At 36.1% G+C, this 24,899-nt stretch overlaps 2 protein-coding genes across 5 annotated transcripts; one reads left to right on the top strand and one right to left on the bottom strand.

Annotated features, from left to right (window-relative positions):
* The first annotated feature begins 4,186 nt into the window (after window positions 1-4,186).
* LOC113286739 lies at window positions 4,187-7,136 on the top strand. Of its 3 annotated transcripts, XR_003329459.1 has the most exons (5): window positions 4,187-5,258; window positions 5,916-6,080; window positions 6,192-6,232; window positions 6,338-6,596; window positions 6,850-7,136. XR_003329459.1 is itself a non-coding variant. In XM_026535339.1 (4 exons), exons 1-4 carry the CDS (start codon window positions 4,719-4,721, stop codon window positions 6,857-6,859), a joined length of 756 nt encoding a protein of 251 aa, XP_026391124.1. In that variant the 5' UTR covers window positions 4,187-4,718; the 3' UTR covers window positions 6,860-7,136. The 3 variants fall into 3 exon arrangements, 2 of the variants coding, with proteins under 2 accessions (XP_026391124.1, XP_026391125.1); XM_026535339.1 differs by lacking the exon at window positions 6,338-6,596; XM_026535340.1 differs by having other exon boundaries at window positions 6,338-7,136.
* A 210-nt stretch (window positions 7,137-7,346) lies between these two features.
* LOC113286738 (O-fucosyltransferase 7-like) lies at window positions 7,347-12,430 on the bottom strand. 2 transcript variants are annotated; one of them, XM_026535337.1, is made up of 12 exons: window positions 11,905-12,430; window positions 11,680-11,772; window positions 11,413-11,512; window positions 11,240-11,307; window positions 10,821-10,909; window positions 10,547-10,727; window positions 10,338-10,466; window positions 10,116-10,249; window positions 9,683-9,896; window positions 8,646-8,830; window positions 8,457-8,552; window positions 7,347-8,092 (listed from the first exon to the last, which is right to left on the bottom strand). In XM_026535337.1, exons 1-12 carry the CDS (start codon window positions 12,067-12,069, stop codon window positions 7,933-7,935), a joined length of 1,614 nt encoding a protein of 537 aa, XP_026391122.1. In that variant the 5' UTR covers window positions 12,070-12,430; the 3' UTR covers window positions 7,347-7,932. The 2 variants fall into 2 exon arrangements, with proteins under 2 accessions (XP_026391122.1, XP_026391123.1); XM_026535338.1 differs by having other exon boundaries at window positions 11,680-11,769.
* Window positions 12,431-24,899: the final 12,469 nt, after the last annotated feature.

Raw genomic sequence — 24,899 nt, 5'->3', positions numbered from 1 at the left:
GACAGGTTACTGGAATACCGAGGTCATACCACGAGTTAAGGAATGATGAGGCATATCTCCAACTCCGCAATAATCTTGTTTAAGACATTTGGATACGACATGGGATAGGTCTCAGAGTTGGTGAAATGCCACCAGAATCTCCTCCTCCGCCACCAGATGATCTTGACGGTTCAGATGGTGAATTTGATCCTAACGATGTTTACCCACTAGAACATCTTTAGTATTTTTTCGTAAGATTTCGAAGAACATCTTTAGTCTTTTTTTATAAGATTTCGAATGAACTTTCAGTATGTAAGCAACTAGGTTGCAATCCTATGATTTCTAGATTTTAAAATTAAGAAATTTTAACATTTTCATTGTATTACTTATGGTTTTGATTGTTTTCAAGAGAAAAGAAAAAAAACTAAGTATGGATTTTCAAAAGAGAAGAAAAAAAACTAAGTATGGAACTTGAGGAATTGGCTTAGGTTCTGGATGTTTTTCAAGAAAAGTGCTAATAAGAATAACGTTTGACGCTATTAAGAATATCGCCAAACGCTATTAAGAACAGCGTTTCATTTCTAACCATTAGATCTTCAACGACTCCTTCTAATCAACGACTCAAAAAAAAAATGCTATTAAGAATAACGTTTCAACGACTATTTTTTTGAATTCGAATTTTTCCCTATAAATTGATCACTTCTCAGCTCAAACCAAAACCTTTCAATCTCTAGATTTTTTTCTCAATCTTCTTAAAATTCATTGCAATTCAGACTTTTTTTTACCATGGAAAAATATGCTACATCCGAAGATGTTGCAATCACCAAAGCTTGGATAAGCATTACACTTGATGGTGTTGCCGGAGTTGATCAAAAATCAAACCATCTTTGGGAGCGGGTATTCAATACCTATGTAAGCAGCTTTGGGAATAAGTATGATAGGACTGTTCATAAGTTGCAAAATAGATTTGGAACCTTGAAAAAATATGTCAAAACTTGGGTTGGTATCTTAATAAATTTGCGTAGAAACAATGCAAGCGGATGCGGAATTGATGATCTTGTAAGTTTTATTAAGATTTCTTAATGTATATCATTTTATTTTATCGAAGGATTTCTAATTTGGGTTTTTGTTTGTTTTTTGTAGGAGAGAAAAGCTAGATTGGAATATAGTAAGGTTAGCTAGGGAAAACCTTTTAGAAATGAAGAGGTGTACCGACTTTTCAAAGCCCATGTTTCCGGATTCAATCCCGAAGAATTTGATCCTACCCAAAATGAGGAAGATGAATCGGAGGCTCCTAGTATTAATGCTTCAACAAGTAGTGCTCCGACAAGAAGCGACCCAAGATGGTATGAATAGTATGGCCCTCGTCGACCACCGGGAAAAAGGGCTCAACAAAGGGAAGATTTGGAGCTATCGGCCATCAACGAAGGAACCGACCGTATTTTGAAACATTTTAGTGAAGAGAATGCAAAGAAGATGGCAAGATTGGATGGTCAAGAAGAATATTTATTAACTATTGCAGAGACAAACAAGAAATTCGTGGATTTAGCTTTGGAGAAACATGAACTCGAAGTGTTGGATGTGGAGGTTGAGACCTTGCCGGAATGGAAGAAGCAATTTATATTAGGTAAACAAAATAGGATTTTGGAAGTATGACATACACTACAAATGAAGATTTTGCAATTACAAGAGCTTGGGTGAGAATTAGTTTCCAACCGATTGTTGGACTAAATCAAGGAGTCAACAACTATTGGGAAAGGATGTTTCAAGCCTTTGTAGAAGAGGGTAGTAATGAAAACGGAAGAACAAGGCAAAGTATTCAAAATAGGCGGGCGGTGATGAAAATCAAACCAAAGTTTATATGGGTATCATACATTCAATTTATGCAAATATGCCCGAGGGAGGATGGGCGTTAGAAGAAGTTGTAAGTATTATTCAATGGAACCTCTTATTTTCAATTATCTACATATTTTAAATCATTAATTTTCTAAATATGATAGATTATGTCTATTTATTTTGTAGGAGGCACATGCTAAACTCTCTATTCTCAACTTAACAACAAAAATTTCACACATGATCATGTTTACCAAGTTCTTAAGAACCATCCCGCTTTCGGAAATTAAATATCGTGATCTTACCGATGATGAAGTGAACTTTGAGAAACGATGAAGATTGTTAAATTCTAAAAATTAGTTATTTCAATCCATGTAATGTCGTTTTCAGTTTTTTCAATCCATGTAACTTAATCTATGAAATGAAAATCTGTTAACTAATTTTATTGGTTTAAATTAGCTAATTTAAATATTCAATTTCAAATTTATAAATTTTGTTTTGCATTAAATTTTGTTTTTTTTTGTTTCAATTCATAGGTAAAGAAACAAGAATGATGTGAGAAGAGTGTAAAATAAATAAATAGTAGCTAACGCAGTTCTCAATAGCGCTAAACGCTATTTTCAATGGCGCTTAACACTATTATGAATGGCGCTCAGCAATGCTATTGTGAATAGCGCTAAACGCAATTGTTAATAGCGCTTGACTTACGCTATTTTGATTAGCGTTGAGCGTTATTCTTCTTAGCGTTCCTTGTCTTCTAGTGCGCTATTCTTATTGGCGTTGAGCGCTATTCTCAATAGCGTTCATATGGATTCGACGGACCCTTCCATTAACTCATGGAACCCTGCTTGGATTTTCTGTGGAATACCCCAACTTGGAAGCCACTAGACTTGACAATCCATGGTTTTTCCACACTTGGAATAGGTTGGATTCCACCATAGGACTTGCTCTTAGGTACAGAGGGTCTGCAACCGCTATTTTCAACAAAATATCCTGAATATTCTCCCGGGAGAAGATCTTGTGGCTAAGGGGGAGCGTTCTTAACATCTACTCCCTCCGTTTCTAAAAAATAAGCTTATTTGGTTTTCACAAAAATTAAGAAAACTAATCATTGGAGCCACTTTTCCATGTTTTTTCCTAATCTATCCTTTGGTCCCCACTCATTTGTTATTAGAGAAAGAGGAGAGAGAAGTGGTCCCCTTTTTGTATTAGAGCAAGTCTTATGGTTGAATCCAAACTATTCCAAGTGTGGAAAAATCATGGAATGTCAAGTCTAGTGGCTTCCAAGTTGGGGTCTTCCACAGAAAATCCAAGCAACGTTCCACGGTTTCGTGGAATCCATCTGAACGCTAATAAGAATAGCGTTAAACGCAATTAAGATTGGAGCTAAAAAACCGCAATTAAGAATTGCGTTTTTTTTTATCCGTAGATTTAAAATGAGTTGTTGAAATCTTACGGCTGAAAAAAAAGCTCCATTCTTAATTGCGTTTTTTTAGCTCCATTAAGAATATCGTTTCTACTATTCCACCATTACACTTTCGCTTCCATCTACAGTTCCAAGTACTGAGGTGGCATAGAAGATGGGAAGATGGATGCATTCCACCATAAGACTTGCTCTTAGGAGAGAAAATGGAGAGAAAAAAGTGGTAACTCTATGGGTATAATAGTAAAATCATAACATTTGACTTTTCACATATGGAAACAAGCCTATTTTTTTGACATACCCAAAAAAGAAAACCTGCCTATTTTTTAGAAACGGAGGGAGTAGATGATAAAAGGCTGAAGTGGGTCCAATCACTGTTTCACTCCGGATTATACTCTCCTCCCGGTATATTAGAGCTTCTCCAATGAAATGTATGTGAGAGGAAAAGTACAAATCCACGTAGGATGCACAACCATATTTATAAAAAATCATCTCCAACCCATTGATGTGGGGATGAGGTGGCAACAAAAAAGTTAAACATCCTCTAGGTGAACCTCTAATTTTAGACATTTACTTAGAGGATGTCTTCCCATCCTAATCACACTGTGACTAATAAAAATCAATGAGAACAATAATGAAAATAATTTTAACCAATTATATGCCTATAAATAAGTAAAGAAAGATGAAACAATCTAATGAGTTGGAAATAAATTTCTTTTTTCCTAATATTTAGTATTTTATACGTAGAGGATGTCTTAAAATTTTTTTTCCTAATAAACATCCACGTTCAGGGTTGGAGAAGCTCTTAATCATTTTCGTTTGATAATCTGATAAAGATGGAGGGGCGACATTTGCGAATATCAACAGACTAGTCAACAGTCAACACTAGAAGTAAATACATAAACAGAGTCTCTTGATGTTTCCGCCTTTCGTTTTTCCCCAAATTAAAAATCAAACATTGCACTACTGCTGCAATTCATTCGGTTGATTCTCTCTCTATTTCAATTCAGAATCTAATCGAGGAAGGAAAATGTAGGTGAGGTTTACATCTTCAGTTTGAGTGAAAATTGTTGAATCCGATTTCAAAATGAAAAGAGGAGGAAACTCTGAAGAAGAAAAGAAGAAGAAGAAGAAGACAGGGTCAGCAGCTTACCTGAATCCCTAATTCACCATATACTATCTTTCATTCTACAACTTAGACATGTGTGTTGTCTAAAAGATTCAGAAACAATTATGTTTGCGATTGGGAAGCAAGTGATGATGATTTCTATGAAGAACCAACTTTTCCAATCAAGGGCTTCTTAAAATTGTGGATAGAGTGCTCAAGCTTCGTGAATAACAACTCCGATATACAGAGGTTTGAACTCAAATGCTCTAATTTTCATGTATCTCGTGATAAAATATACAGATTCATCGAAACTGCTGTCAATCACAATGTTTTAAGATTCCTCCTCGTCTATGTACTTGTGAATCCTTGACAAAGATGGAGCTGAAATTACGTGGTTTTGAGGAATTTTATGGTGAGTATGAGAACAAGTTCATTCCACCTCCTGAAATGAGCTTACCTCGACTCAAATCATTGCGTTTGAAACTTAATGATGTTTCGTTTCATGATGAAAACTTAACCAATAGCTTCTTTGCGAGTTTTCCTTGTCTAGAATCGTTAATCATGGAATTCAGAGATGGATTTATCGATATGAATCTGAATATTGCTTTGCCTAAACTTGAGTATCTTAAATTTGACTGCTGGAATTTTGAAAGCAATAGTGAGGTTAAACTGCATGCTCCAAGTCTCGTATCCTTCATATTCAACAGTTACTTGTCAACAAGTTTCACTCTAGAGAGTCTACCGTCTCTAGTCAATACTGATATTGAGATAAAAATTTATTTGGATGATCAATTGCCACCAAGTTGTCCAGAGATTCATGAAGAGATGGAAGAATTTCATGCACAGCATTGTATGAGATTTTTGAGAAGGCTTCATAGAGTGAAAGTGTTGACATTAAGAAATGCTTTCAGCAAGGTATGACCTCTAATCCTTCGTTTTCCATCAAGGTGTTGACTGTAATATTTGCATAAAACCAATTTTTTTGTCAGTCCTGCTACGTGTAGTTAAGTGATGCATTTTGAGCGCCTAGGACAAGGATATTGTTACGAGTTGTCTCCATGTGTTATGTGTACGAAACCCATATAAATGTTAACAATAAAATAGGAGTTAATCAGGCTATCTAGATTACTAATAGTCTTATACCAAACAGACAATATAGTAAGTAATGAAAAAGCAAGACATCAAGCATGTGGAACAATAAAACTTCAAAAAAAACCAAGCATAATCTTTATTTGGCAATTTTATACCAGTCTCCTTGTGATGCCTCTAGGTGAGCACCTAAGTGCACCCACCTTGCTTCAACCTAAGTGCACCCACCTAGACAAGGATGCATGATATGCATTCGTATCCTGTGTTCTTGCTACTTCTGCTAGAGATAGTGATGCATATCAAGCAAACTTACCTGCCAATTACATAGTTAATAAATTGTTGTTTTTGTGTTTTGGCAGTCTAAGTACAATCTGAATGACGTCTCTTTAATTTTCTCTTTAAGCTCTGATGTTTTTAATGGGTTCTGGTAGTGTAAACATAATCTGAATGGTGTTTCTTTTATTTTCTTTTTTATGCACCAAGGCTTTAGGTGGATCTCCTGGTATATTAGACATTCAGCCGCTTATATTTTGCAATTTGCAACATTTGGAGCTCGAGACTTACCTTTCGAGGGACTGCTTGTGTTCGATTTTATATGTGCTGAAGATTTCTCCAAATATAGAATCTGTTTCCTTGCAGATATCAAAGGTTTCAACTCAATTCTTTGTCATTACTTTTCATTTTTCATTTCACCCAAAGTAACTCATTTTATTTAAGATAAGTGTCTTTCTTTAACGTTTGGTAATCCTTAATATCCAGCTAATCCCCGCGAGCCTCCATTGTATCCATATTGTGACGAGGTATACATCAAGCATGTCTAATGAGTTTTTCATAAAGTTCAAACCCCAAATCTGAAAGCCATAAAATCTGGTTAGTTCTAATATCGTATGTGGTTGTTTGTCTAGGTAAAATTTAATCCAGAAAACATAGGTGACTACTGGGAGGCAGGGTTGTCTTTGCCATGCATGATATTTCTCTTAAAGTTAGTCGAGATTAAAGGTCTTCGTGGATGTGTTAATGAATTGAAGTTCTTAGAGATTCTGTTGAAACATGCCATGGTCTTGGAGGAAGTGATACTCAACAGTTATTCAACTAAGTCAGTGATACTCGACAGTGATTCAAATGAAGAAGACTCACAAAGGAAGAAACAAATGAAGAAATTTAGTGAGATGCTGCGAAAATTCCCTACAGCCTCTAAGAAAATCGTTTTCTTGTTAAACTCCTGATTAAGTTGGCTCTGTCATATCAATTTCATTTTTCTTTACTTTTTCGTGCACTCTCTAATCTAAATATCGAGGAAAGATTATCATTCATACAGCTAGAATGATAGATGGGCCTTCGATCCTTTTTTCTGTTAGACCAGAGAAATTTTATTGAGGACTATATATATGTCTAATTTTTCAATCCCTCTTTTCAGGTGCTTTTGAAAAGGTGGTTGGGAACAGAGCTGTTTTTCGAGTTCTTTGACTGAAATCTGATGCAATGGGAATATTTTCTGAACATTTACTATGTATTTCTGGAATTCTGATACAATCATACCAGTCCTCGTCATCTTTTGGTACTTGAAGTTTGTGGTATAAGAAGATTATTATTGTTCTTTTTTGCAGAGGAATTATGTGGTTTTGTAGATGCCATAATCTTTTTCCAAGTTACAATGACATGTATCAAAACTCATAATTCTAGTTGTTGCTGGTGTTTATTATTATCTTTTATGCCAATCTTTGGTTGTTAAAAGTCGATTTAATGTCATAGAACATAACATGTGATTGGCAGGGTTGTCATTTCTCTGTATGGGCAACCTCAAATCTTGTTATCCAAGTGGATGTGCAAGTGAACTCAATTTCCATGTATGTTTGTATACCACTTTACCTGGCAGTCTTTTAACTGCGCAAAAGCTTCACTTTGCTTCAGACGTCAAAAAGAATTCCTTCTTGAAGGTTATATATTGATTTAGAAGAAAAAAATCTCCAAACTAATTACAACCAAATAAGACTATGAATCAATCACAGTTTACCATCCAAAGAGAACCTGATGAAACAGAATAATGATCGAACAGATTCTCCGTGGAAACCCTACAATGAATAATAGGGTGTTCTTTACATAAAAAATCAGTTCATTTACAAGTTTTTGTCGCCGGTCAAAAATTTCAATTTCCTTCTTCCCTTACATAAAATCTGTATAATGTCTTGTGAAAGGGCCTCAACATCTAATCTTTGTTGTTTTTGAACAGCTTCGAATTCTAGTTGCCATGCCATGCTTGATCTCTTTCTCTGGCTAAGTGAATATTCAGCAGTTCTAGTTCATAAAACCTCCCTACTATCATATTAGCTACGTTTTTATTTCTCCAAGTTCATCTATAGCTGGAATTTTTTTCTTAGTCTACTGCTTCTAGCTGTTCTTTCTTTACACATTGCTCCTGTATCTTCGAGCCTCTGGAACAAAACCTATACTACCTAGGAAAGAATTAATTTTGATTTACTGTACTCTTCATCTTCATCATCTACCTATTACTACTAGTATAAGAATTGTTTATATTTGCAGGATCCATCTGACACAAGCAATCTGGTAAAGGGTTCACGTAAAATGCCTCTTCTGACCGAAACCTCTCCATACCTCTTGTTCCAGAGATGGGACCCTTCCTCTTTCTCGGGGACCCTTGCCTGTTCAATCAAAACAGTGAATTAGACAGATGCAGATCAGATAAGGCGAATCATATTAGCAATCATACAGATAAATGATTTGTGCCACAGTCCTTCAGTATCCTATCATGTGATAATAGCAGGTCAAATCTTGTTTCTTTAAAAAAAAATTTTCAAAGGGGATCATATTCATGAGAAATTTAGTCTTTCAGTCCAGTAGATTTTTGAAGCTACAGAGTGCTTCTAACAAGAAATCATGGATTTGCCGTTACAACCCTTGAGCTACACCATGTATAAGTCCATAACAAGATATCTGTGCTCCTGTTTCATCGTGTAATTGGTTTTCATTCAAGTATGGAGGTTCAGAAACAGGAAAAACTCTTACCGTCTTCTATGGATTTCCACAATTTGATCAGATAATTTCTTCCCTTCCTTAAGTGATCCTCGTTCTACTCTATCAAACAGATGTACGAGCGCCTTTCTGGTATAAGTGGGAAAAAAATACACATTTTAGCAAAATAAGTTGTCAAGATAGATCAAATTATATGCACGCCGTGGAGTGGAATCTTCTTACCTGTCTGGAGAAAATGTTTTTCTATGCCCCAGAAAACGCCTGTGTCCCTCAACTGCCCTTGCCATGTTTCCAGAGTATGAAGGAATAAAAACATCGCTTTCGACTGACACAATGTAGTCAAGTGCAGCCATTTGGGATGCATGAGATATGAATGGTTCAAGTTCCTCAACTGATGCTATTTTTTCCTGTGAAAATGTCAGCACGAAAAGGGGGGCCATTAGGCTTCCTGCTAGAGTTATGGTAACAATAGGTACAAGACACAAATTGTTCACAACTGCTTTACTCTGTATACATATTAACAAAGAGAGACAATTATCATGACATCACTGGCTTCTATTTTCTCACTTCTTTTTATTTTGATGTTTGCCGAAGAACTCCATAGGGGTGAAATTTGTGAAATCAAAAGAGAAATAGAGAACGCTAGAACAAAAAATTGATGGGGGAGTTTAGTTGCAATCATTTCCAGGAAGAATTCTTTTGAGCGCATTGGGGGTATCCATTGCAACCCGAAGACAACTCTTTACAGAAAACAAAAGAACAATACACCCAGGGAGTTGTGCTAATGAAGGGAAAAACCACAGCTCAAGGGAAGGTATACAACAGAAATACCAAACCGACGAAATAGGCTAAGTACAGTAAAGAAATCCAATTCACTCGATGACAAACAAAGCATAAATCCAACACATTAAAAGCTCAGAGGACGGCAGCTTAATTCAACATGGCCTATTTATCCAATAGCCAGACTGGAACTGAAATACTGAACTACTTCCTTCTCCCACCGTTTTCCAACCCTAAGGCTAGCAAAATTCCTTAATTTGTTTAGGAAACAGATTCCAGTAAGGATTAGATTAAGCATTTTTACCACCCATTCTTAGGTTTGAAAAGTTCCGTAATCACATTTCAGATGCTAAAAAGGAATCAAGGTACATCTGGTACCCATACAAATAAGATAAATCAGCTGATTTACCTCCCATTACTAAAAAAATTTAAATGTAACTAAATGAAGTATAAGCATTGACAAACTAGATAGTCATTACCTTGCTCATTATTAAAGGAAAGCGAGACAGGAGATGTGCCATATGATTATCGCCCCCATATATCTCCCCAGCAGCAATGTATATGGGTGTGTTTGATGGGTATCCCAAACCAGTTAGGAACATTCCCACCTCCTTCGGTGTTAAAGGGCAGTATCCTTTGGACCTCTGCTCCCTGGAATCAATGTCTTTCACCTTCCAGTGTGGCGTGTTCTCTCTTCATAAGAGATAAGAGATGGGGTCAAACATGAGGGTGATGTTAGAGCAACGAAAAAAATGGCACGACCAGGTGGTAGACGACTAAGATCCTAATCTACTTTCAATCACAACACTGATTTTAAATTGACTTTGCATTTTTCCTAACATAAACAAAACACGAAAAACATAATTTAGTTTCTCATCTGAAAATGTATACATATCATTACAGTGACCGTACCTGATCAAGGTTAGTTCATCGGCCTCATCAGCAGACAGACCATGCGTGCATCCACTAAAAGCAAGCATATCTTTCTCATATCGTAAGTGCAAGGCAATGTATGGACCATAGGACCTCATTCTCTCCACCAACAGCTGATAAAGGAAAGATCCATCAGTAATCCTTACAGCCATATACCCAACAGACATGTCAAAGAGGAAATTGTCCGATTGATTAGATTACCTTTCCCATAGCTTCAATCCGAGGGGAAAAACGAAGGGCACCATAAAGAGTGCGGCAACGAAGCTTCTGAATATCCGGAGGCAGATTATTATTAGCTAGGCGAGAATCGGATTTTGCAGCTCGAATAATCTGTTAAAGAAAAGATATCTGGTTAAGACTCGTTCAGTTATATCAATCTATTTACAGTGAAAGCAGCCAACTGAACATACCTGGTAATCTTCCCACATGCGAGCTATCTCATCTTGGTAATATTCTATACCCGACCAGCTTCTGAAATGCTTAACTGCTCTTGTAGCAGTAGCCAGTTCCTTTGGTAGCTTTTTTATGATTTTGACATCATTAGCTAAAGCACTTATGAAATGATTGAGATCGAAGACGTCTGAGAAATTGCTGCAGTTAAGAAAAATAAAAAAGTTCCAGGTATCAGTTATATTATCTTTTTCAACAATATGCTTGGAATAGGAGCATGAGAACCACTCTCACCTAGTATCTTGCCAGAAAGATCGTTTATCAAGTTCTGGAACAACAAGAGTTGCATTTATAATACGAGCAACTGCTACCATGTCACATATCTGCCATATGAAAATTGATTGCTGTCAGTTCTAAATTACAATGGTGGCTATGAGTTTCCTCAACTCTACTCATGATAATATAGCAAAACACTGGACTATAAACAATTGCAAACTGGATAGTCATGTATATCTAATCTATTACCGCACAGAAGCAGATTCTAGTGGTTCAGGAGTCCAATTTAGTGATAGAAAGAAGTCAAAATGCTTCCGAAGTGGGGTTACACCAACAACTAGCCATATCAATAATCACCATCAACATCAATTGCTTATTATTCAACTGATGAAAGAAAATCTATGAACACAACAGTGAAGGAGAAGAATAATACAGACCCCAGCTCTCATCTGATTGAGCCCACCATTTGTATGAACAAGCAAGTAACCACGCGACTCGGTAGGAACTGAATCAATCAACCAAAAGCAACAAAAAATAATCAGATAACGACAAAATTGAATTACACAACAGAACTAAACACAACTAGTGAACTAAAAATTGAGTTACTTACGTGAATACTCAGGACTAGGATCAACACAGGGAACAAAATCTTTATTCTGGGGAGCCTTCCATAGCTTGTCGATATCCCGATTCCGATTTGCAGCATTCAACTGTCAAATCTAAAGGAGTGAAAACATGAAAGAAGTATGACTACTTTTTGCTATAAATGAAACAATCCTAATCCTATCCTAAACCCTAAAAACTGATGATGAATTATTGGTATCATCGATTTTCAATGTAAGACATTAGATTGATTGGCACTGTAAAAAATAGAGACCTTTTGTGAAGGAGGAGGAAGTTTTGAAAATTGGGGAGGAGTCAATTCCTGAGTCCAACTCAACTCACTCCCGTGATGCCCGATTTCATGCTGCTGCAAAATCAAACAAAATCGATTCAATCTCAATCAATAAGAGAAATCATTTTTTTTTCCAAATAAAAAAAAATGAAATCTGAAAATAAAAATAAAATAAAAAACCTAAAAATTGAAAATGAATATTCTTACCGAAGGGAGCTTGTAAGCAGTAGGATCAGAGAAGACGGGAACTTTAGAATAGAGAAAGATATGAAGATGAACAGAAAGAAGAGTTGCAATTGAAATCACAAAGATTGTACATGATATCACCGTTCTTATCAGACTTATACTCCTGTTATTCTTCCTCTTCAACATCTCTTGTTCTTCAATCTAATCTAATCTAATCTAATCTAATCTAATAGTATGTACTTTCTCTTTGTATCTCTATAACCTCAGCAGAACAAAACAAGAAGAAGAATGAAACATTTCTCTCAGAGACTAAAATCAATAAAGAATGTGTGTATTTATGATTGGAGAAGAATGGAGAAGAAGGAAGGATTTTTGGTATTTACTTACCGTTCCTTCTTCTTCTTCTTCTTCTACTCTGGCTTCTCAGATTTTAGCTTTTTCACTTTATTTTTTAATTTGATTTTAAAAATTAGTTCGGAGTATCTGATTTTATTTAATATAAAGATTAAAAAAAATAAAGAAACCGTTTTGGGAGGAGATGGATGAGTGAGAAACCGAGAAAAAGAGGGGGGAATTGAATTTATAGAGGAGACGTGGTGTCAAGTAGAAGAGCATGGACCTTGTCAATGGTGAACCCATTCTTTGGTCTGGGCCTAGTTCGTTCGAGGTTGTTGCCAACTGCATAAAAATATGGAACCACATGGCTTTTATTATACACTTGCGACCATTGATATTTATATTCACCCATTTCTTGGTAGGCCAAATTTTCATTGTTTGACAACACCTAGCCGTGTGTACGTGCATCGGTCATTACGGCTTAAAAATAAATGATTAACGCGATGAAAACAACGTAATAAGTCACGTTTATATGTTTCTTTTTTTCTGCTATTTTAATTAGTTCAGATTTCAGATGAGTTTTGACTTCAGGTTAGTGAGTACCGGTAAAAAAAAAAATGATTTCAGAACCGTATTTGGAAGTCTTGTTATAAAAGGAAGAGTAACTGTAGATTCGTTGAGAAAATTCTTGCAGATTAGAAAATTATTTTATTATTGGAATAAATAATGAGTTAAAGTGCGCTCGGTTTTCAAATAACCGAGTTGCCAATAAGACACAAAGTATGGAGACCTAATGAGTGAGTGAGTGAGCACCGCACAAAGTTCAAAAGTGTAGTCTATGTCCATATACTCAATGACAATTCTATAGCTAACTCTTTTAGGTGGGGGACGAATCAATGTCGACAAATTCTTTGTTATGCCCTTTACAGCTTAATTATCATTGCACTTAGCAACAAAAAAAAATAGAAGATGCACAAAACATTAGAGAATTAAAATGATAATCATATTCAATATTTTGTCTACCTTTCTTCTACATGTATACCCCGAAAAAGGGATTTTCCAAGTATTTTGTGAATGCACTTTAATTATGCCACAAATTTGATTAACTTTTATTGTGTTGGTAAAAAAATTGACATTCAAATGATGGAATCATGATAATTACGGTTTTTAGTAAAAATGTGACCGTTGTGTGAAAAAAACACACTAAATGCAAACCGTACTTGTTTCTTCCATAGTGAATGGTTGTCTTGTTTTTGGTGTACTATCTATCTTTTCATGACCGTTGATTGAATCTTTCACTAGATTGTTGGAACATCATCTTCAATTTTTGAATATGTACATTTACTATTTCTATTAAAAATCAAATCATGTTAGGTCTCTCTTGCAATGAGATAACATTAGCCTAACTTGTGTTTGGAATTTCACACCCACCGACAACGTCTGATAGTAATACAACGTCCGAGGTAGAAGTGTCTCTGTTTTCCCAGAAGTAAAAATTAATCCTAAAGATCGAAAGCCAGGAAGATTTTGCTTTACAAAAACTAAACTTGTTTGCTTATATATCGTTTTGAAATTGTATTGCTAAATATGCCGAAGATTTAAATTGAGAAATTGGGTCAATTGCTCAAATATTTTTAAGACATGGTTCTAATGGACGAGTAAAAACTAGTATGGGTGAAATTGACACCAAAAAAATATCAAGGATAGAACTGGATTCATCCTGATGTAAATTAAAAATAAGAAAAAGTATTTGAAAATGGATAGGATGAAACTGTTTACATTCTCGTCCATTTAAACAATATCAAATTTTACATGTCTTTTTCACCCAGGAAATGTTGTTATTGGGTTAATTTTTACATTTAAGATTCTTGATATTTCTGGTTCCGGAGACACGGATTTTGATGGTTGTTATTTTTCCGGTTTGGGTATACAGTGTTTGAGAGTGGATACATGACAAAAAGATATGATGTGGACTGTGGCAATATCTGTTTGCTTTTTTACCTTTCACTTTGTAAAATCTCGTGATCGATTCTGCTTCCTTTTGCTTTACTAGTTATAGATTTGCTTTGGTTTTTACTTTTAGGGTAACGTTAACATTCCAAAATGTCCATATTCAGTACCTTAAAGTGGTCACATTTTATGTAAGTGTGGGTGACTCAAAAAGAAGGGAAAGAAAGTGTGCCCTGCATCACATTGCTCTTGTGTTACAAAGTGCACTCTTTTCATCACCAACAACTCTATCTTTGATATTTTGTAAATCATCATTATATTCCTTCATATGCAACACCAAAAAGGTGATGACTAATGGTTTGTTGTGTACATTTTTCAAAGGAAATGAAGTTAATTTAAATATTCCAAAAAAAATTTTACTAGATTCTGACGGCTAATTTAAAATCACGTCCCAATTTTCTTTTTCCAGAGGATCCCGATTAGCCGGACACATTTTTACCGCATGAAACATTGCCTTCGATTCAAGTTAACTCTAAAGCAATGATTTTATCTCGTAGACCCACATGACCGTGGCCAAGTCGGAGTGCCCACTCCCTTTCAAAATTTTGAGTCGATCAAAATTGTTTTATCTATTCTCTGAACCTCTGACACGTCCAAGATCACATTACGCTACGTGTCCCACATAATCTAAAAAACAGCTGGCCAATCATACGACGCCACCACAAAATTCTGTTTACTTTTGCGCGTGGACCTACCCTCTATCCCACTAATCACTTTCTCAACACTAAGTAATTAATCTTATCTCTTAATTAAATAAAAAATAACTCAGATTAATTTGGAGTTATGGAGTTAAAAACGAGGTAACTGGTTGGACACGTGTTAAGATATCCGGCTTAAGTACACATTACGTTAGAAACATGTAGGTCCCACTGTTAAAATATTTAGATTTGCCGGAGAAAAAAAACAGAATATATTATATTATTCGATGTGTTTGGAGTGTTGTTTCGGTGAATCCTAAATCATGGATTGAGGTTAAGGGCAAGTGCACATGGTGGACTTGGCTAGTACAAGTCCACATGACTCGAACGAACATACTTGAGTTGGAGATCTATAAACAACAAAACCAGCGAGAGCTGTTGTCGAAACAGTGACACGAGAAAGAGAAATATCATGAGACTCTCTTTAGATTAGTTGACAAGACCAATCATGCTCACATGATAATGATACATAGTAGATTAACATGGCCGCTGCGCGAAGATGGCACCCACGAACTAAGAAATGGTCCAGAGAGAAAATTGTTTTTTTTGTTTTCAAAGGGGATACCGCTGGCTAAATGTTTACAGACCATTTAGGCGTACATTGCCACCGGCTTGTCAAGAACAAATGTTAGAAAAGTAGGTTTTACCGATTTCATTGCAACAGACCTTCTTGTATTTCGCGTGTTAGATATTCTTGTAAATGGTTACGTGATCAAGATTTTGATTTGAATAAACTGAAACATGATTTTCATGAAAAAGGAAACAAACACCGAAAGCGACGTTCACTTGCTGGAATTTTAGATAACATTAACCCACACCCTCCATTGGCTGGTCAAGGAAAAATTGTTATTGTTAATGGTAGTAGCTCTTTGGTACAGAGTTACTCCCATCTCAAGCTTACTAAAGGCAATTCCTATGACAATGGTTAAATTTATTTTTTTGTTGAGCCAGGTGGATATATGGTCAAACTTGCTTTTCCACTATGATAAAAGCACTGGACGGTTGACCTCCAAGCGCGAGAAGGAAGTGCAGACGCTGCTGTTTGTGGTACAAACGCTGGCGCTCGACGCATAACCGCTAGCGCTGGTCGTAGAAACGCTGGCATATGTAAGAGACACGCCGGCGTTTGAACCAACGCCACCAACAACTACTTTTAAACAGTCACCGGAAGGGCTAGTTTATACCGGCTAGTTTCTACCTCCATAAATACGTCTCCAGTTTGATCTCACAAATTCACAACAATCTTTCATCTGATCAATCTTTTCTTAATTTCAATTTCTTTCAACTTTCAACCATGAATTCTGATTTTTGATTCTTCTGAGGAAGATATGGAGATGGATGAAACGTTGTACGAAGAAGAGGAAGAAATGTGTATGGAGTTTTTGCATCAAATGGATGAAGATGCAAATCAAGATAGAAAAAGGCGAAATTTTATGTTTCAATTACAATCCGGGATCATACCAAAGCCTTTAGAGCCATATGAAGTTGCGACTAGAAGATGGACGTGGCGAGATCGACATTTTTACCACGAAAAGATGATGCATGACTATTTTAATCACGATTGTGTCTATTCCGATGAGGATTTTCAGCGACGATTTCACATGGGCCGCAACTTGACGTAAAGGATTATTTCCAAGCTTTGTCAGGTACAACCTTTATTTAATTATCAGTATGATGCACGGATGATTACATCCATATTAAGAAAACAACCTCCTTTGGATATCTCAAATTGTTTTGCGAAACAATAGTCAAGCATTTTGGTCCAATCTTTTTAAGAAAGTCTACTCAGGAAGATGTTCAAAGAATAACTGAAGAAAACACCTCGAGGGGTTTTCCAGGAATGCTAGGTAGTCTAGACTGCATGCACTCGACGTGGCATGCGTGTCCGGTTGAATGGGAAGGCCAATATAAGGGTCATTATCCAAAACCAACTGTAATTTTGGAAGATTAAGCTAGCTATGATGTATTGTTGGTTTTGTCATGTCTTTTTTGGACTCCCGGGTTCAAATAACGATCTCAACGTTTTGTATAAGTCACCATTGTCTGAAGATCTTAAGAATGGGATCGCGCCGCACTGTAATTTCACCATCAACGGTCATCACTACACTCAGGGTTATCATCTATCAAAAGAAATCTATCTGGAATGGTCAACTATGGTTCAAGCTTATAAACAAATAGGTTTTGGACCGACGACTTCAAAGGATATGAAGTACTTGAACACCCAACAAATGAAATGCAGAAAGGATGTTGAACGCGCTTTTGGCATACTGAAAAGGAAGTTTTCCATCATAGCTGGGCCGACACGCTTTTTTATCTTCAAGAAATGAACAAAATTATGCTGATTTGTATCATTCTGCATAACATGGTCGTTGAAGAAACCAGGCGTGACCCAACCTGGACGAGTTTTCCAGATGAAGATTTGGTGCCGGATCTTGTAGTGGAGCATGGGCGACCGGCAAGAGAATATAGACTTGCCACTGACAGACTCCAAAACCGGGAATCTATGGACAACTAAGAGAAGATCTAACTAAACACCTTTCGGCTTTAAAAAGAGCAAGAGACAATGCGTGGGGGCGAGGCAGAGGCAGATGCAGAGGGAGTGTCAGATAGATGTTATTTTCAATTTTAGTGTTGTTGTTTATTTTAATTAATATGTTATTTAATTTAAAGTTGTTTGTTTAAACAACTACACTTCAAATTAAAATTAAAATTAAAATTGAATCAATTATATTAAAATTAATTTTAAATAAACTTAAACTTAACTAAACAAGAATTAAAATCAGTTAGCAAGACTGTATTCATCTTCGTTTTCTTCCGAGGCATCATCTTCGTCTTCCTCCACATTCACATACTGGCCAGTTTGTTGAGATAGGGCTTGTTCAGGGACAACATACTTGAGAGTTGGAGAGCTATTGTCGAAACAGTGACGCCAGAAAGAGAAATATCATGAGACTCTCTTTAGATTGGTTGACAAGACCAATCATGCTCACATGATAATGAAAGAAAAAAAAAAGTGTTCTTACCTAGTGTATGATAATGATTGTGACCGACCTTCCAGACCCAGAAAATGATCGAGGCGATTCTACTGGAACGAGATAGAAAAGATTAACATACCCGCTGCGCAAAGATGTAGGCACAAACTAAGAAATGGTCCAAAAAAAGAAAAATTGATATTTTTATTTTTTTGAAAGGGAGTTCACTGGCTAAAATTTCACAGGCACGTATTGCCCACCGGCTTGTCAGAGTAGCTCCTTTGGTAGCAGATTGTATTTCAACCGACTTTTTTGCTTTTCTTTAATATGTTTTGATATTTTTATAAGCTATTGTGTAATCAAAATTTTGATTTGAATGAATTGAAACGTGATTGTCATGAAAAAAAGAAAAGCATTAACCCACACCACCCACCAGCTTGCCGAAGAAATAATGTTAGAGAAAATAGCGGTAGATAATGGTCGTTCTCATCCCAAAAAAATTCATCACTTTTAGGAGTCTGGAACTTTCAGGTGAACTATGCATTGTTTTCGCTTAGGTTTCAGATTAATTAGCTGGGGAGATTAGTTGTGAAGAAAGGATTGAAGGTAAAAAAGGACAAAACTTATGACATTCATTAGTGAACATGGTGCTTTTTTTTTCTCTCCTTTCTCCAGCAGTTTTTGTAAATTTAATTTCTTTTTGCATATGGTATTTGGAATGTAGTTGTTTTTTTGAAGCCAGAACTCGGTTGCTGGAGAATTTGCCATGGCAGTGTTCGCTACTGGAACATTTTCATTTATAGGACCTTTTATATGGCAGTGTTTGGTGGTGGTGCACATATTCATTCACAGGACCTTGCATCGCAGAGATTCATTCGTTAATTAGGAAACAGTAAGAGTAAGCTAGGATGGTTGTTTGTATGACATTTATAGCGCATGTCGACACAGATATTTTCAATGACCAAACATCGAAATAATGTACATACCATGTGGGATAACATGACAAGAAAAAACACAATCCAATTTCATTCACTGCTCCCGTGACTCTAGAGACTACTTCTATTCCCTTCTCTGAAGGTTTTACGTACTTCATTTGGTCAGAAACAAGTCTTAACTTGTCACTACTAGTCAAATTCACTTGACTCTTTATTGTAAAGTTTCTCATCGTAGGCCCGGGTTCTGTTTCAATTCAACTTTCTGGAATCGAGTTCTAAATATTACAGCGTAGTCAGATATGGGCAGCCGATTCGACTGAATGAAAATTTTATTCAAAGTTTGTGCGGGGGGTTTCTGTCTGTTTGTTAATGCTAACGAAAGTACATCACTGACTTTTGACGTCGTATGTGGTACGTGATGGAAGGAAGAATTTAAGGAAGTGATACGGGGGATTGGGCACAGAAAATAATAATCCGAAACATGAAGCTTCTGAGGCTGCAAGGGAATATCTGATGTCACTCCCGACTAGAAAGAATCACTCACTAAAGAGTGGGAGTTGTTTTTGAATGAGGCTTTAAATACAAGATCCCATAATACGCCGTGAATGTTGGAAAAAATATATTCTTAAAGGCTTAAAGAAAAGAAGAAGCAAAGGAGGATAACATGGAGATATGATTTGATTTGATTTGACGAATTGGATCCAAACTGCAACTACCTTCTTGACGTCTCCGTTACCCTCACGGAATTCCTTGTCGGTGGTGCATATTTCATTTTCTTATATATACAACAACTTCGATCACATTTTTATGGGTTCTCACACAGCCACAAGTATATAAAGATGATAACAAAATTTTGAAAGTAATCACTACTCACTAGCATGCATCTTTTAGCCACCTGTTTGAAATGCACGTCTATACGTTGAATATGTTAATGTGTACTCGATTACTGCAGAGGATGACTATCTTTGCATTTTCAAAAGGACAACTTAGTATTGTTGGCATATCTAGATTGTTAAACATAGCATGATTTTATTAGAGTAGTAGGGAACAATTCCAAAGAAATGTTGCTAATAGGCTTAACACTAGCTGGTCATAGTTTGGAAGACTAAATCTCTTCATGCATGTTAAAAAAATAAAAATAATCAAGAAACGAATTCATCGACTACATAATAGATAGTAGGTGTATGATATAATAGGAAACGATCAACCAACGTCAAAATTTAAGACACCAGAAAAATATAGTCAAAACCACAAGTTTGGTTTATTTTTGTTTCGAGAGAACGTCAGTCAAAAACCCTAAATATGAGTTCACACGTGAATCGGAATTCTGTTAATAAGAAATGAATAGTTATTCGACAGTGGTGACGCTGAGAGGAGGATCAAGTTGGTCTCTACTTCATGCATATATTTGTCTTTAAGAGTTGATTGATTCAAGTGTTTTCCATTTCATATCATGCTTGACGTTGTACCGACTGCGAGTCTGACTGTCAATACCGTGTGGAACTAGGACTGACTCGGTCCCATTGATATTTGTGAGTGAGGTATTACTTGCGGTAGTCTTCTTTCGTGAATGTCTTAGTCGATGATGATATGATGTTTATCAAGTCGATCGATCGACATTCCCTTAGCTCATCAACACACTCAGAACTAGGTTGTGTTTATAAATCCGATTCAAACCAAAATTACCAGAAAACTGACTCATTGGTCTTCTAAGTTTTTTCTTAGAAATTCTTTTAGGACGTGGTCTTAGATTAGCTGTTAAGGTATCTATGGAGCGAGCTTCAACTATTACAGCCACGAGGCACCAATGGAATGTATCGCTGGGTCACTATAAAAATTTTCTACTAATAATGCTAAAACTACGAACTCAGATTCGGGACGCATATTGGTTGCTATCATTTCATGTGGTGTAGTATAATCTCCAATAAGAAGATAGATATATTTCAAAGCCAGATGTGCAACTCTCTTTAACCAAGAAAAATATTTAATGCACATGGTCCATGATATATGCCATTTAAGAATGCCATCATCCACCATAAATGAACTTATGCAACTAAATAGATAGGCTGATACATGCATCCTTGGCAGTGCCCCAGCCAGAGAGACCCACATACGGGAAGCGTTGGATCTGGATTCCAGACTTCGTATATCCGAATTTTTTTTCACTTAAAATGAAGTTCGGCTCCTAGTTAACAATTCGGGTTACGGCTACTAGTTCGGGAACGACATATGTACGTGCATATTCGTTTTATAAATGTGAGTTCGGCACTTAGAATTCGGCTTACATATATGATAAATTGATAAGTATTATAACCTAATTACGAGTCTAATTTTATTTGTATATGATTTATATGATGGAAAAAAATATTTTAGCGTGATTATGTAACAAGGAGTAAACGATTTAATCGCATAGATGTATTAAAAAACGAGTTTATAGACTTTTAAACAAAAATCAACATATAAAACACTGGTTAAACAACTACCAATATAAAATTTTAACTGAATAATTGTATTTAAATATAAAGTATATACAAAATCAAACAAAAATCAATCAATAGAACTCTGGTCTAGAGTTATCTATGGGAGTTGTAGTTCGAAAATATCATTCAGATTTCAGTCAGTTCGGATACGTTCTCGAATCATTCGTAAGATCCATATAGGCATATAATCCACGAACTAGGTTCAAATTTCAAATAGTTCAAAAATATTATTCGAATTCGACCAGTTCGGATACGTTTGCGAATCATTCGGAAATGGTTCGGAGAATTACTAACTAGGGTTCTGCTCTGCCTGGTCTCTTATTAAAATTCACATTGATAATGGATATGCAATTTTACGGTAAACTTCACCGATTTTCGCAGGCTTTTACAATGACAAGCACCGTGAAACTGGTGAACATTCACGTTTTGAAAAATACCAAGCAGGGAAGTAAGCATTATTATTAGAAAGATGCATGTAAATAAATGTAGAATCTGGTAGCTCAGAAGTATATGTTTATCGTGCTGTTATGCTCTCATTCGCAGTAGTGTGAGAGCATGACTATCTTTGCATTTTCAAAATGCTTATCCATGGATTTTTAAACCTAGCCTCATTTTATGAGAGCAGTAGGGAACATTTCCAAGCAAATGTTGCCAATACTAGGCTTATCACTAGGTCGTAGTTTAGAAGACTAATCTCTCCGTGTATGTTTTTTTTATCAAGAAATAAATTCATTGACTAGACTAGAATAGATGGTAGGAGTATAATATATAGAAAACGATCACCAAAAGTCAAGATTCTGAATCAACAACAAAACATAGTCAAAATCCACAAGTTCCATTCATTCTTGTTTGGAGAAAACGTCAATCCGAATTCTGTTGGAAAAAAACAATACATGTGGTGTGACGTTTAGGGGAAATGTCATAATCTCCTTCCACTGATACTCTTTCAATTATTTTCGATCCATTGTTGCACTATCAAAACCGATCTCAATATTAGATCGTCGAGCGGCTAGCTAACCACTGTGTACAAGACCCTGGCTAAATTGGGGTCTATATCTAGATGATAAAAAGTTCACTAGAAATCACTTTACACCACCCCTTATCAAAATAATTACCAAACTACCTATTTTATCTCTGATTAATTAGCGCTAATTAATCTTATTTGGGTTTAATTTTGTTTTGGATGTGAGATTAACTAATGTTAGAGAGTTCATCAAAATATCAAACATTTTTTTTCGTAACAGTACCCAGAATCGGTTTACGTTCATTCACTTGTAAACTGATTATGGATTGGTGTTTACGAATTAACAGAGGACATCCATAATCGGTTAACGTTGACATGTTTTATAACCCGATTTCGAGAATCGGATTTTACTTATGACATATATAAACCGATTGTTTTCTTTCATTACCAATTTTCATTCATTGCATTATTATTATAGGATGAATTTAGCACATGCATCAAGCCTTTAAACCCTTAGGCGACTCTAGCGGACGAGTTATAGTCTCGTGGGGGTTTACATAGAGGTCTACCCACAAAACCTATACAAAAACTTCTAAAGCCATCAATATTCCTCCTCCGAAGACGATACAACATCCAAGTAGTCCGGGTTATCCTCCGGGATTCTTTCTGCCAAGAAGTGATAGCTTGCATCCAGTGCTAATGCTTCCCCTTTTTCCTCCAAGTAGCGCGCTTTCACGACTTCGTGCTATAAAAACACAAAAACAAACTTATATTTGTTAGTGGTGTTTCATTGGAAGATAAAACAACATGGGTTACGTGGAAAAAAACCACAAAATTACTTACAAATTGTGCAATAGACAAGGTGAAGGGGCGAGTGTTAAAAATCCGAGGTTGGAGAGCTAAAAAAGCAAGTATCGCATTTTCAATGACTAGGTGCCTATCATGGACTTGTTGAACACTTCTTGCATTCGGATTCCTAAATTCTTGGCTAAATTTGTTGTGTACTTTAGCCCAAAAAGGTTGTTGAATCCTCCCTTTCGGAGGATTGACGTCTAAGTCGATTTTCCGCATACCATGCTTTCGTGATTGCCAAATCTTCTGCAGAGTCGAATGATGCCATTTATTGTATGTATATGTATGAAATGAGTAGTTGTGGAGTATATGGAGTGAGGGGGAATAAAATGATCAATTTTTGGGCAAATGGGGTCCAAGGGTGAGGTCTCTATTTATAGAGAAAGTCCCTAACGACTATTTTTTTTGAAAAACGTGAAATAATTTGAAATAATCGGTCTTTTAGAAGGACTGCAAAACCCGATTGTGTTTATATGCCACAAGGAATCGGTCTTTCTTGCGACCAACGTAAACCAATTAAAGACATTTTAGATTTTGAATTTTCACCGACACCAATTCGTTTATATATTTCCATATGTGATCCGATTCTAGCTTGGCTTAAAACATCCAGAAAGAATGGCTTGCACAATCGGTTTATGTAGACATATCGAGTAAACCGATTGTCGGCATGTCAGGCTAGAATCAATTTAAACATTAAGTGCATTAAGTTCAACACAAGATCATCCAAAATAAAAACATCAACCATACAAATATCATCCAAAATACAAACATCAACCATCCCAAAAAGACTAAAAACAACCACAAGTCTTATAAACTTAAAGTTTTAGTATTTAAAAGTTAAACTTAAAAACTTAAGGAGCACCAGGAGCATTTGCAGCAGCAACAACATCATCAACATCAGCACCACCACCAACACCAGCATCAGGAGCAGCTGCAGCACCACCAGCACCAGCATCAGGAGAAGCTGCAGCACCACCAGCAGCAGCAGCATCATCAAGAGCAGCAACTTCTCCATCATCCATTGCCATATATTCAACCATTTCTTCAAACATACCTTCTAATTCTTGGTGAGCATTCCTCCCAGCTGAAATAATATTTCTCCTCATCCTGGCGAACGTCATGACCTCAACAAGCTCTTCAAGTGAAAGCATATCAATCAATGCAAGGGCTTGTTCAAGACGGGTCTCGGCTCCGAAAGCAAACTTATATAGGCTTCTCACTGGCACTCTTTGTGGTTTCCTCAGAATATCCTCCAAGGTTAACTCACGATTGTAAAATGGTAGGTGTCCGAAGTCCATTCTACACAAAAGATAAACAAAAATCAAGTAAGAAATTGGTACATATAGAAACATATGTAATTCGATTCTGAAGAGACTAAAACAATCAGGTTATGCGGTACATGTATAAAACCCGATTATGGAAAGGAAGATGAAGAGACTATAGTAATCGTATTATACATATTACATATATAAACCGATTCTGGTGATGTTAATCATCAAGTAAGAAATCGGTACTACCGCAAAATCAGTTATGTTAATCATCATGTAAACCGATTACTATGCATGCTCTTCATGGACGAAAACAAAACCCAGAATCGGTTTATTCGATAGGTCAATAAAACCGATTCCGGATGTAATCAGAATTTTGATTTGTCAAAAACAAAGATTTAAACATGTAAATAACCAAGATATGAAGAATCATAGATTGGGTTGATGGAGATTTACCTTTTTCTTGTGTGGATCGAAGATTCGTAGGAGAAGAAGATGAAA

Source organism: Papaver somniferum, chromosome 6 (assembly GCF_003573695.1).
Source record: "Papaver somniferum cultivar HN1 chromosome 6, ASM357369v1, whole genome shotgun sequence".
In the NCBI taxonomy this organism is placed as follows: Eukaryota; Viridiplantae; Streptophyta; class Magnoliopsida; order Ranunculales; family Papaveraceae; genus Papaver; species Papaver somniferum.
This window is presented reverse-complemented; position numbering and strand designations above follow the sequence as displayed.

Bases quoted from the DNA above. Each gene is read 5' to 3' on its own strand.
- LOC113286739 (XM_026535339.1), top strand. From the start codon at position 4,719: ATGGAGCTGAAATTACGTGGTTTTGAGGAATTTTATGGTGAGTATGAG. The intron at 5,259-5,915 runs GTATGACCTCTA...TTATGCACCAAG, and splicing joins TAAGAAATGCTTTCAGCAAG to GCTTTAGGTGGATCTCCTGG. The intron at 6,081-6,191 runs GTTTCAACTCAA...CTTAATATCCAG, and splicing joins TTTCCTTGCAGATATCAAAG to CTAATCCCCGCGAGCCTCCA.
- LOC113286738 (XM_026535337.1), bottom strand. From the start codon at position 12,069: ATGTTGAAGAGGAAGAATAACAGGAGTATAAGTCTGATAAGAACGGTG. The intron at 11,513-11,679 runs GTCTCTATTTTT...TAGATTTGACAG, and splicing joins TTCCTCCTCCTTCACAAAAG to TTGAATGCTGCAAATCGGAA. The intron at 10,728-10,820 runs GTGAGAGTGGTT...TCTTAACTGCAG, and splicing joins TCTTTCTGGCAAGATACTAG to CAATTTCTCAGACGTCTTCG.